The 12,986-nt window shown below is 39.0% G+C and overlaps 2 protein-coding genes across 4 annotated transcripts in view; one reads left to right on the top strand and one right to left on the bottom strand.

Moving 5' to 3' along the window:
- The window catches only part of LOC109707140, a 4,952-nt gene extending 2,544 nt beyond the window's left edge, over positions 1-2,408 (top strand). Inside the window, exons 2-3 of the mRNA XM_020228231.1 lie at positions 816-2,004; positions 2,146-2,408. Of these exons, the coding sequence (XP_020083820.1) occupies positions 816-2,004; positions 2,146-2,262 (1,306 nt within the window). The 3' untranslated portion in view covers positions 2,263-2,408. The remainder of the gene's footprint in view (positions 1-815; positions 2,005-2,145) is intronic.
- Positions 4,483-11,608, bottom strand: LOC109707731 (mechanosensitive ion channel protein 1, mitochondrial). 3 transcript variants are annotated; one of them, XM_020229239.1, is made up of 8 exons: positions 11,450-11,608; positions 11,115-11,226; positions 9,807-10,741; positions 8,931-9,202; positions 7,723-7,823; positions 6,837-6,944; positions 5,867-6,088; positions 4,483-4,949 (listed from the first exon to the last, which is right to left on the bottom strand). In XM_020229239.1, exons 3-8 carry the CDS (start codon positions 10,649-10,651, stop codon positions 4,851-4,853), a joined length of 1,647 nt encoding a protein of 548 aa, XP_020084828.1. In that variant the 5' UTR covers positions 10,652-10,741; positions 11,115-11,226; positions 11,450-11,608; the 3' UTR covers positions 4,483-4,850. The 3 variants fall into 3 exon arrangements, with proteins under 3 accessions (XP_020084828.1, XP_020084830.1, XP_020084829.1); XM_020229241.1 differs by having other exon boundaries at positions 10,025-10,741; XM_020229240.1 differs by lacking the exon at positions 11,115-11,226.

The raw sequence follows: 12,986 nt of genomic DNA, 5'->3' as shown, positions 1-12,986 counted from the left end.
GGAATCACCTTGGAACCTTATATAAAATAAGCTCCAAATTTTGAAAATGGGTTGGAGAGAATTTTTTTGAGAAGAAGAAAGAGAGGAGAATATCCGAAAGGAGAGGAAAGAAAAAATAAAAAAAAATCAACCTATCTATAGAAGTGCGTAATACTCAATGGTGAGAGATAAACATGAGCAGCAATAAATCTCCGCAATAAATACTCTTCTTTCTTCAAATTTACGTCTCCAACTTAATAAGGAAAAAAAAGTTAGTAAAATAGTTTTGGAAACGTCCACTGGGCGATTCCGGAGTTAAAACGCAAGCATTAAAAGCCAATGGCTTCGCAATTGTGGNTTCTAAAAAAAAGAAAAAAAAATTCTTTGGCTAGGCACACTCTCATCCTGTGTGAATACTGAATAGGGGTCTTGATGATGTTTTGTGCATGTCCTTGACTTATATAGGGGAAACAGTTGAGTCACGGGGCAAGGGAGGTAGTGGTATTTATGAGACGGTAAGGTGAGGTAAGGATGGGTATCGATACACCTTACTGGGTCGAGGCCATTGCCTTGCCGGCCTCAAAAATAGTTTCGCACGAAACTAATCTATTATTACTCCATCAGAAACTGTAGATAATGTACACTCTACGTCGTTTCCCTTCTGTGTTATTTTTTTTAAAAAAGAAAGATATATAGCATGCTATTTATTTTATTTATTTTTTAAAAAATAAATTTTAATTAATTAGAATTCGAATTTGAAANCCTCCCCCGCCCTCGCCCCTCTCCGCCGCCCCGCCCCCGCCCCCGCCCCCGGCCCGGGCGCCCGCGAAGAACGTTGCGGCGGCGGCGGCGGCGGCGGCGACCGGGCTGGAGCACATCGTGTTCGGGATCGCGGCGTCGGCGGATCTGTGGGACAAGCGGAAGGAGTACATAAAGGTGTGGTGGCGGCCGGGGCGGATGCGGGGGTTCGTGTGGCTGGACCGGCCGGTGCGGGAGTTCAGATCCAACGCGTCGCGGCTCGGGCTGCCGATCCTGAAGCTGTCGGCCGACACGTCGAAGTTCCCGTACACGCACCGGCAGGGCAGCCGGTCGGCCCTCCGCATCTCGCGCATCGTGTCGGAGACGTTCCGGCTGGGGCTGCCGGACGTGCGGTGGTTCGTGATGGGCGACGACGACACGGTGTTCGTGGCGGAGAACCTGGTGCGCGTGCTGGGCGGGTTCGACCACCGGCAGCCGTACTACATCGGGTCGCTGTCGGAGAGCCACCTGCAGAACATCTACTTCTCGTACGGGATGGCGTACGGCGGGGGCGGGTTCGCGATCAGCCGGCCGCTGGCGGCGGCGCTGGCGCGGGTGCAGGACGGGTGCATCGCGCGGTACCCGGCGCTGTACGGGAGCGACGACCGGATCCAGGCGTGCATGGCGGAGCTGGGCGTGCCGCTGACGCGGCACCCGGGGTTCCACCAGTACGACGTGTACGGCGACCTGCTGGGGCTGCTGGCGGCGCACCCGGTGGCGCCGCTGGTGTCGCTGCACCACCTGGACGTGGTGCAGCCGGTGTTCCCCGGGGCGGCGTCGCGGGCGGCGGCGGTGCGGCGGCTGTTCGAGGGCCCGGTGCGGCTGGACGCGGCCGGGGTGATGCAGCAGAGCATCTGCTACGACCGGGAGCGGCGGTGGACGGTGTCGGTGTCGTGGGGGTTCGCGGTGCAGGTGGTGCGCGGGGTGATGTCGCCGCGGGAGATGGAGATGCCCGCGCGCACCTTCCTCAACTGGTACCGCCGCGCCGACTACACCGCCTACGCCTTCAACACGCGCCCCGTCGCCCGCAACCCCTGCCAGCGGCCCCACGTCTACTACCTCGCCGCCGCCCGCCTCGACCCCGCGCGCCGCACCACCCTCACCCGCTACGACCGCCACCGCCCCGACGCCCCCCACCCCCTCTGCCGCTGGAAGATCGCCGACCCCGCCGCCCTCCTCCACCGCGTCCTCGTCTACAAGAAGCCCGACCCCGCCCTCTGGGACCGGGTACAACACCTACAATTTTCACCTACTGCTGCTGCTGCTGCTGCTGCTACTACTTACTCGAGACAATTATTCTGCGTAGCATTTTATTTGAGCTGGACTTTGGTTGATTTAATATTATTAATTAATATATTTATTCTGCAGTCACCGAGGAGGAATTGCTGCAGAGTGCTGTCGTCGCCCAAGGAGGGGAGGAAGGGAGACAAAACGATGACCATCGACGTGGGCGTGTGCAGAGAAGGGGAGATTAGTCTAATTTAGAGGCCTTAATTCCCTCCTTTCTTTCTTTCTTTCTTTCTTTCTCTTTCTTTCTTGTTTTTATTTCTAAATTAATTGGTTTTGTTGTTTTCTTGTTAATTCAGCTCGCTCGACACAGTATAAAAAGTTTTGGAAACCTTTCCTTTTCTTCTTTTTTTTTTCTTTTTTTTTTTTAAAAAAAAAAAAGAAAAAAAATTCTTTGGCTAGGCACACTCTCATCCTGTGTGAATAGGGGTCTTGATGATGTTTTGTGCATGTCCTTGACTTATAGGAAACAGTTGAGTCACGGGGCAAGGGAGGTAGTGGTATTTATGAGACGGTAAGGTGAGGTAAGGATGGGTATCGATACACCGAACTGGGTCGAGGCCATTGCCTTGCCGGCCTCAAAAATAGTTTCGCACGAAACTAATCTATTACTCCATCAGAAACTGTAGATAATGTACACTCTACGTCGTTTCCCTTCTGTGTTATTTTTTTTAAAAAAGAAAGATATATAGCATGCTATTTATTTTATTTATTTTTTAAAAAATAAATTTTAATTAATTAGAATTCGAATTTGAAACTTTTAGCACTAAATATTAAGGTTTTGCCGTTTATGTTAGAGACAGTGGGTCATATCCTATTTATTGCATACTAGCTTTGTCAAACAGCAACAGAAAAAAAAAAAAAAAAAAAAAATCAACCTATCTATAGAAGTGCGTAATACTCAATGGTGAGAGATAAACATGAGCAGCAATAAATCTCCGCAATAAATACTCTTCTTTCTTCAAATTTACGTCTCCAACTTAATAAGGAAAAAAAAGTTAGTAAAATAGTTTTGGAAACGTCCACTGGGCGATTCCGGAGTTAAAACGCAAGCATTAAAAGCCAATGGCTTCGCAATTGTGGGGGGAGGGAGAAGCGTGTTTGACGGAGGAGAGCATTGGAAGGGAGCGGAAAAGTGGATCGGAAGTTTTCGTGTCGCTAATTCCGTGAAATGGGAGTAAAAAATAAAATAAAATAAAATAAAATAAAAGGCGGTTTGGGTGGGGCCTCGAAAAGACCAACCTAAACAGCGCGGGGAGCCGTTGATTGTTTTGTTCGGATGCGCCCGCCCGGGCTCGAACACTCGTACTCGCAGGAGGAATTATTGGTTTTTTTCAGGACTGCATGACCGAAGTCACGGACCGAAAAACCACTCTGTTGGGGGTCGAGAAAGCTGCTTGTTGATGTAGCCAACCCCAAATAAATAAATAAGAACTCGTACATCCATTATGACTAAATTTAAAACTTTATAGTGCGTACATACGCAAGTTCCATTTATTTATAATTTAGATAAATTTTGTGCATTTTAACTTTTTTATATTTGGCGCGTGTTTAGCTTAATTAACTCAAAGGGCATGTTACTTTACATAAGCTGAATTTTGGGTTGAAATGAATTTTGAGTTGAAATAGAGTTCGATAAATTTTTTTTTTTTTTTGTTATTTATTTTACAGTTATAAAAGTGAAGTTTTATTAATTCTGCTATTCATTAAGAAGTATATGATGTAAAACTATACTTTATATATAAATAATAAATAATATAATAAATAAAAATAATATAATTATAGTTTTATATAATTAAAATTTAATTTAAAATAACTAAATTATTATTTTTTACATAAATTATAGTAATACAATAATAAAATTATAAAGTAAAAAAATTAATTCTTAATTAATTATTTTTTATTATATTTTAATTGTACAAACTAAATAAAGAAAATATTAAAACTTAACTANCTGCTATTCATTAAGAAGTATATGATGTAAAACTATATTTTAATTGTACAAACTAAATAAAGAAAATATTAAAACTTAACTAATTAATTTTTATCATATTTTAAATATCCCAACCGAATAAAAAAATAATTAGTATCATAAATAAATATATTTAAATATTATTTTATTATTTTTTCTTTACCTTTCTTTAGCGTAATTTACTTCGACCTACGATGGGCCGAAATTAATTACACCGTTTCAGATTAACTCAAATTTCAACCATAACTTTTTTACGACGAACCAAACAACGAAACAATAGAAATAATCGTTTATAACAAAATTGACTTTTCCTCTCTCCACTTCCACCCCATTTTCATCCCAACAAACATGCTCTAAAGTGAACGCCCTGATTCAAATATACTTCTCAATTACTTGTAAGCTCCTAGCTTCGTACATACATTTTGATAAATTGTAAACCTCATCTATCAGAAAGATATCGTCACATTTGTACTTCTTTAGTCTTATGATGCTGTAGCAAACAGTAGTGTGGTTTTAAGAGTACCAAGTTCCTAGTGCCCATAGGGCCAATATGATGTAAGAAGCCACCACTTTCATGGCTTGGTGATAATCAACTCCAGACCTCAGTACTGAAGAGGAAAAAAGCTGATACTTGATTTACAATGAAAGTTGATACAAGGAAAGAAGATCATGATGCTTGGATACAAACTTGGAAAAAATTTGAAATTAAACTCCGCAACAGTTCGTCTGAGACGCATTGGAACACGTGTGCATGCAAAACATTTGTACAGCACAGCAAAATGTATCACTTGCACCATCTACAGGAGGCTTTTCACTACTGTTGGGTGCTTCCTAGTTCGGCACCGTGTTTCCTGATGATCCTTGCAGCTTGCAGTAGAATATCTTGTTCTGCCGCAAACAACTCATCTTTTCTCTACAATTCACGAAAAAGCAAATGTTATTGTCGGTTAAAGCAGAAAAAAAAATAACCATACAGATACAGGAATATATTCGAATATACTATTTAATAACCAATAAACATAAAAGCATGCACTAAGATTTCAAAGTCCGTATAATTAGACTTCATTTTGTCTAATAATTTGTTTTGACATATGAGAAAACACGCAATCATTCATGACTAGTCTGATAAAATAGAACCTTATACAGACCAGAACGCTCTCCGATGATTTAATGATGCATTGAATGTTAAACATGGAAGTGGCTAGTAACAGTCATGGTGCATGAGAACTTAGGCCCTTTTCCTCTTCTCCATCTTCTTTGACAAAAGCTTCACCAATTCTTTCCTTTGCTTCCTTTGCAGTTTATATAGTTTTATGTTTTGCAGTGAATCTCTAACATGTTTCAAGGACAAAGGGATATGACTCCTAGTAATCTAGAAACCTAGACGTAAATTGACATTGAAGATCATTTTTTCACCATAAAACTAGAGAGTAGTGATAAAAATTTATACTTGTAACTTCTCCCCAAGTAATAGTTAACCAAAAAACAATTAAACACCTAGCAATGCTTGCCAACACCTACAATAAAATGATCATAAAGTGAATGCTATACAGCTGAAGAAAACCAAGAGCAGCAGGCCTTGAAGCCTAGAGAGCTTCAAAGTAATGGGTTTAAAGATAGTATGTCTTCAACAGTGCATTATGAACTTGAGTACTCATACTAACTACATGCTTTACACAATGGCCTACAAAATCAATTTCCTTGAAAAACATATTAACTGGCATGTGCACATTATTCACTAGCTTCAGAATTTTTAACCTAAAAACCAAAAGCAATGAGCAATTTATACTGAGAAAGAAACATGAGGAGAAAACGAGAGAGAAAGCATACCATAGCTTTGAGATTGCATCCGATAGTAAGCTCTGCGAATGAAACTTCTAGTCGAGAGAGGTAACAGCAAGGTGCATCATTTCCTAAAAAAATGTTCGGATTTGCTCTTAGCATAGCTTTGATCTCCTCTGACACAGGGGGAATCTTTTCTATATCCTTGATTCTTAAAGGAACTTTCGTAACACTAGCACGCCATTGAGCACGTGATTTATTCACTATCACCTGCATGGTTTGCAAGATGTAACCATGAATTAATGAATATTGCTTGAAAGGTCTCAAGATATAAGTAGAACAACAAGTGGAAAATATATAACACTCAGGTCACGTCTTCAATCGCAACCATGGGTTCTCAGCCTTAAACAGACATGTAAATTTGAAATACTTGCATACCCTCAGAGAACACAAACCAAGCGGTAATATAAGGACGGTATTATAATTTGAGCGGGAAAAGTTGTGGTATTATCAATCCACAAAAGGATGATAATGGAAACTAATGTTTGCATAACAATGAGGAATATGAGTTATTATTCAGTGTCAATAAGAGGACAGGTGATCTACAGATCTACAACAGAAGAAATCTAGTTCATATCATTTCCATGGTCTCTTCCTTTCACTAGCCTTTAAATTAGCAAGCAGGAGAATCTTACCATTTCTTCGGTATCTAGGGTCAATCAACTACCAGATTAAACGCCTAAAACTGAACTTTTCAATTTTGTTATACAAAGATGCGCACGAAATTGCATCTATAACTGTCCCTATTTATGCACACACTCTTTCTTGTATAGAAATATTCACGAATCATGTGCATGGAGCGTGCACATAGAAAGGAGAAGAGAGAAAATATATGCATAAGCATTTGAATTCTTTCTTTGTTTGGAGCTCAACAATTGAAGAATGATAGACAACATAGCTTGAAATACTCGAGTCATGCAAAACACATCCAGAAAGGGAGGCATGTCACATTGCGCACCTGACTGGAGAATAGTGAGTTTGGAACTATGACAGGAAACTTTTCTGGATTGATCAAAGAAGTGGTAGTGAGTCCAACTTCCACCACTTGCCCTTCTATTGATCCAGCCTGCAAACTCGAGAAATTAAAATATCGGTAATAAAAACTCAAATTTCATAATGAAATTCTTAAAAATTGTATACTAAACAATGCAATATAAAAATAGGCATCGGCCACATATGACATGTGAAGAGCTCCGGATTTCTGATGAGAGAAAAGAATTGTTTGTAATTCTCAACAAAAAAAAGAATTATTTTCAGGCAAGGAAAACGGTGGGCAAAACTAGTGAAATAAATTTTTAGATTAACAGATTTGAGATTCAAAGATAAAATGCACAATAGTTCATAGACATTCTTGTAAAACAGATTTCTTCAATTTGCCTGATACACACAGCATCTTTAACTTTGGGATTTAAAAAAAAAAACTCATATGCAACTAAACAGTTATGTTCAAAATATATCCCATAGCCACAGGCATTCAAGCTCCCAAAGGATTTAAACTGCCCAATATCTATGCAACATTTACACAAAGTCAATAGGATACTTTTGACCTGTCACAATCCGCACGAAATTATGCCTTACCTGCATCACCTTTTTTAATCGCTTGAGTTACTATTAACAAATATTTACATTCTTGACGTAGAATCAGAAAGTAACGGGACGTAATACCTCTACTATGTTAACTTAAATTATTATTTGACATCCGCTATTATGTTGTCTCAAGATTGAAGAGGCTGAAAAGTTAAGAATAAGACATCTGATAATAATCAGGGAAAGCTAGAAAACAAGAAGCACATGGCTGCTAGGGAAAAATTGCATATAGAAGGGAGGAGGGAAAAAAAAAAAACCTTTATATTGTCCCCCACTGAGAAAGGTTTTGAGAATTGCAAAGAGAACCCACTGAGAATGTTACCAAGGATATCTCTAGCAGCAAATGCGGTAGCGACACCTAGAACAAGGTTCAAATAAAGTTTGATCATATCATACTTCAAAACTACATAAAAAAATGATAAGAAGGCATATTGCAAAAGGCCAAGAAATACATAAATATTAATCAGAATTTTCAAAAGCATGTTTAAGCATAATTGGTTGCTTAATATCTATAATGCACAGTTCCACTGGATTTTTTCCTCTTTTTATTGGCTAATCAAAGTAAGATTGTTTAGAATTAAGTAGGCAATGGCACAAAGGAACTCCATACATGGTAAAAGCATTGTTAATTGGTTACTTGCTTACCCTAAAGGCTACAATTACAATCTCAGTAACAATTTCTTCCACTACTCTTTCTATTCCTTTTCACTTAACATTGTATTTACATTAGCATTTAGTCCTTCCAATGGAACTAGCAGTTCAAAATCCGCAACTTAGTGCATTATTTCTTCAGATTCTACCTCTTCTGTAGGACTTATTTACGAATCTAATGTTTCTTTTAAGTGTGAGTTATTCTCTTACCGAATTACATGAACTGAGCATTGCGCAGGCTTTTGGACATGTCAAAGAACTATTACAAGCTACAGCATAAAGTTGAACCCTCAATCCAAATATCTGTTATTCAGAAGGGTTTTACTGAATAGATTGGGTAGACATCTTGGAATTATGTTGTATCATGAAACATTAGTCAAATTCACGCCAAAAGGAATTGCAAAATTAAAGAACAACTGGAATAAATTAACAAGAAATAACTTGAAAATGATAGCTTAGCTGAACAGTTAAGATTCCTTTGTTAGAATTCGAGTCACACATGAATAATCCATCAAAAGAACGTCAAGTATGAACAGTAAGGCACAGCTTAATATTTTAATATATATCCAAAAACATTGCAATGTATTAGAAAATAACACAAGACGTATTCAAGTTATTTGAAAGATTCTAAATTTAACATAAAGAAGATTCCAAATAACACTGTTAATCATCATCCAAGCATAGGCATGTCAGAGTTGTATAATTTATAACCTCAAGGAAATAGACAGAAAGCACATAACATACTGGTGATATATTACAAAATTCCATAAGGAAAATGAATAGTAGCATTTTGCCTTTTGGAATATAATATTACCTCCAATACCACCAACAGTCAAAATTGATTGCACAGCTACACCACAAGCTTCAGCTAAAGCCATAACTCCAAGCACCATTAAGCTTAGCGATGAAATCTTATCCAGGGCAGACAATCTTTCTCGATCAACACCTGTTGTGACTTGGTTGGCCATAGCATTGGTGAAAAAATTGGTTTTCCATCTATGAAGAAACCACAAAAAAGAAAGAACAACAGCAGCCCTTTGTACTTGTGGAAAATATTCTGAAGTGCTTGGTGCAGTCATCACAGCTCTAGAAAAGACAATAGTAGTTAGTCAACAGTTTAAAATGTTTAACCAAGAATTGCTAGCATATGGTATAGGAAAATCCAAACGGTTGTGTTTTACATCCATATAATGGATAAGTTTGTTGATGGAAATCTAGCTTCATTTTGGCTGCCTAATAATAGGTGGATTCCAAGTCCCCCAAATATACACAGGCTGGGAACAAAAAATGACACAGCATCGGGTCTTCTAAACTAATTTTTTAACCGTCCGGAACTTGCAATGAATTGTGATCACCAGAACAGAACTTGCAATGATCTATGATCAGCTGGAGCTGAAAGAACAATGGTAATGAAAAAAGAGCCAGAATGATGGTGTTAAGTATATGAAGTCAGATATAGTATGGCATGCCTATACAGCTAGAAGTTGAAATGGAAATTATACATAAAAGAGTCATATTTGGTAAGTGATGCTTTTCTCAAAAATTTTAAGGAAATATTCACAAAAATCTAAAAACTTCTCTGCAGTGAGGAAGCGAACTTATGACTATCAATACTTCAAAAGTCAAAGACAGCGAAGGAAAAAAAAAAAAAAAGTTGTACATTATGTTAAAAGATCAGTATGAGTCTCACAATTGAGAGAATGCCATAAAGGTAATAAGGTATCTTGCAGGGTCTTCAAGAGCACCCCACAGGCTGTTTTGGTAAGATACGTGTTCCTTACTTGAGCTCCCCACTAAAACTGTAAAAGGACTTTGTGCTGCGTATTTGTGAAGCCTCCTTAAGATTCTTGGCAAAATGAACCAAGCCAGTACTGTTCCGAACAAAGTTCCACTAACTGGTACAATTACCTGTTCCAAATAAGGATGTGAGTCATATAGCTGTTGTATATGAGGCGTGACTGCATCCTTCAACTCCTTAGCTTTAATGCCGGCGGCAGCAATAGCATCTAGAGCAGATTGACGAGCGTTATTTAGCGTATTGACCCAATCATTCCCTACAGCATCAGCAGTCCCACCATTAGAAGCGTCTGCGGTTGCTGCATCATTTGAGACGGAGTTTTGAAGACCATCTCGTTTTCCGCCTGCCTGCGATGAATACACTCGACCGGCAATCATAGCAGACGAGCATATCGATACTATATTGCTTCGAGATTGCGACATAGTTTTCGCTAGCCAACTGCTACCACTCAAGGATCTTCTTGGATACGTCAAATAAAAATTAGTTTGGCATTCTTGATATTCCACATGAGCTGATAGAGGCAATATTCTGTTCTTTCCATCCCCAATATTCGGCAGACAACGGTCTACAGACTTTAGCATGTTAAGTGCCGAGGCACCTGATGCGGTTGAAAAATTATCACTTCCGCACCTTGAAGAGGTAATAAAAGCAGCATATTGCCGAGAAGGTCTTGTCGTAAAGCATGAATGCGAGACAGCAAAATACGACCTAGATAAGATGGATCTGAGTCCGAACATTGTTCAGTACATCGAGTCCAACTTCACAAATTACCTATCACCAGGTAACTCCAGAATGGACTGCAACAGCATTTTCGCACGATTATCATTCTGCAGAGGAAAACCAAGTCATTGATTGTTAAAGAATATTCATAAAAAGAAGCCAATATATATATACATATATATATAGTTTAGCTGTTCACAAGCCATGGAGTGTGCTCATCTTAAATAAAGCATCACACTCTGAAACAAAAAGTAGTACTTATTATCGAGCCATCAATGATCAAACTAGAGATTCACAACAGAGAGGATGACTTCGCAGCATATGGTGGATTCCAAAGAGAGCTAAAGGTGAAATTTGATAAAATTTCTACGGCAAAGTTGCAAGGACGCCCCCGAACATATCGTGATTTAATCATTAGCTCCTTTTTTTTGCCATGAAAAGGATCGGCCCCTGTAATATTAGAATCAAATGCGTAGCAACCTTCAAAATCAAGATTTCATCGCTCTGCCTCCTCCATCATTGTTCCAATCGGCGAAAACAATCGCCTTGCTTACAGATCAAACCGGTAGGTTTCGAAACATCGGCAGGTAATCTACAAAATCGCAACATTTCAGGGTAATTTCTTGCATCTTAGCTAGATTTTTCCGAGTAAGGACTCAAAACCCTTTTACCAAACCCATAAGGATCAATTTGAAACCCCCAACTTATAAAACCCTAATAAGCGGATGCAATTATTGCAAAGAACGAAAAACAAACTCGTGCTTTAGAGATTCAAACGCGCAAAAAGATGATAAAAATTTGATTACTCCACATACCTAGCAAGAACGTAAGATCCCGAACCCTAATGTTGCGCTTCTCTTATTCGCCCGTTGAAGGCTCTAATGGTGTATTTATTTATTTATTCATTATTTATATAGAGGAGGCCGAGGGAATCTCGGTTGGGTGTTCGTCAAGAGAATGCATTTCCACGTTCGGAGTGCGAAAGGCGCAAAAGGAGAAGGAACATGAATAAATGGGCTTGTTATTGTTAAACTAATTGGGCTGGGCTAGAGTTGGGCTTGGGCTAAATACATAGGTCGGTTTTAAATTCTGGCAGTACTGGGCTCAGTCGGCCCATATTTGGGCCTCTTTTTGTCTGCAAACGTGAAAATCTGCTCATAAGAAAGTTCTACAACCTGGGCTGCGAGTTCGAAGCCGTCGAACTGAACCTTTAGGGCATGTTTGGTTCTCCTATTTTAAATTATGGAATCCGAATGGAATTTATTGATTCCGATAGTTGTCGTTTGTTTTATAAGAATCGGATTCCGATTTTCATTCCACTCCGGAATGGAAATGATCAAATCCATTTATGATTCAATCCGACTTTGAATCCTGGATTGGCTCATTCCAAAGTATACTATTCAAAATCGTCTTTTATCAACACTTACCTCCTCTCCCTTCATCACTTTCCTCTCTCTTAATCAAAACCCTCTCTCAACAATTTTAAATTTTCATTCCGATTTTCATTCCAATAATGAACCAAACATTTTTGGGTGATTCGTCATTCTATTTTCCATTCCAAAGCAATCCAATTCTATTTTCCATTTCTATTCCAATCATGAACCAAACATGCCCTTAAAGTGATCGATCATTGCCAGGTGCTGGAGGGATTTTTTTTGTTTTTGTTTTTTTTTTCTTGTGGGATTAACTACATATTAGAATTTTTTAGAAAGCAATGAAATTTGATATTGATTTCTACAAAATTTTAGTTATTAAAAATATCTCTTCAAAAATACTTTTCTCCGTTGATAATCTTGGTAAAAGATGGTGGCAGGGGTGAGGAGACGTGCGTGCGCTGTTCTGAAGAAACAGAGATATTAGATCATTTGTTTGTTTATTGTGCGGCTACGTACCAAAGTATTGTTGAATTGTCTCCTTGCGAACAAGGGCGTTATACTATTGTACACCTTGGTTAATCATTTTTGGGTGACAAAATGTTCAGTTGCAGATACCTTCCGAAGAAAAAAAAAATAACAACAATTGCTACGATCTACTGGGTTCTGTGACGGGAGAGAAACATAAGATTTTTTTTTTTTTTTTTTGAGAGTAAAGAAACATAAGAATTTCATAAGAGGATAATTAACTTGTACCAACTACTAGTTGAGATTACGGAGCATAGGAGGCTTTGGTAAGTGTTCCGGGTTCATTAATTTTTTTTGAATGTAGTTCGATCAGTACGGGGCTTCTGTTTCGTCTTTTTTTCTCTTTTTATTCTCCGTGGCCTTGTTGTCTCAACTTTGTAACTATGTTCATCTTCTCATTAAATGACATTTCTCAAAAAAAAAAAAACAAATTTGTATATTTTTCGTCGTT

This window comes from Ananas comosus, linkage group 3 (assembly GCF_001540865.1).
Source record: "Ananas comosus cultivar F153 linkage group 3, ASM154086v1, whole genome shotgun sequence".
NCBI lineage: Eukaryota > Viridiplantae > Streptophyta > Magnoliopsida > Poales > Bromeliaceae > Ananas > Ananas comosus.
This window is presented reverse-complemented; position numbering and strand designations above follow the sequence as displayed.

Coding starts and splice junctions, on each gene's coding strand:
- LOC109707731 (XM_020229239.1), bottom strand. CDS start 10,651: ATGTTCGGACTCAGATCCATCTTATCTAGGTCGTATTTTGCTGTCTCG. Junction 7,824..8,930: donor GACTGTTGGTGGTATTGGAG/GTAATATTATAT, acceptor ACCTTGTTCTAG/GTGTCGCTACCGCATTTGCT. Junction 4,950..5,866: donor GATGCAATCTCAAAGCTATG/GTATGCTTTCTC, acceptor CGTGAATTGTAG/AGAAAAGATGAGTTGTTTGC.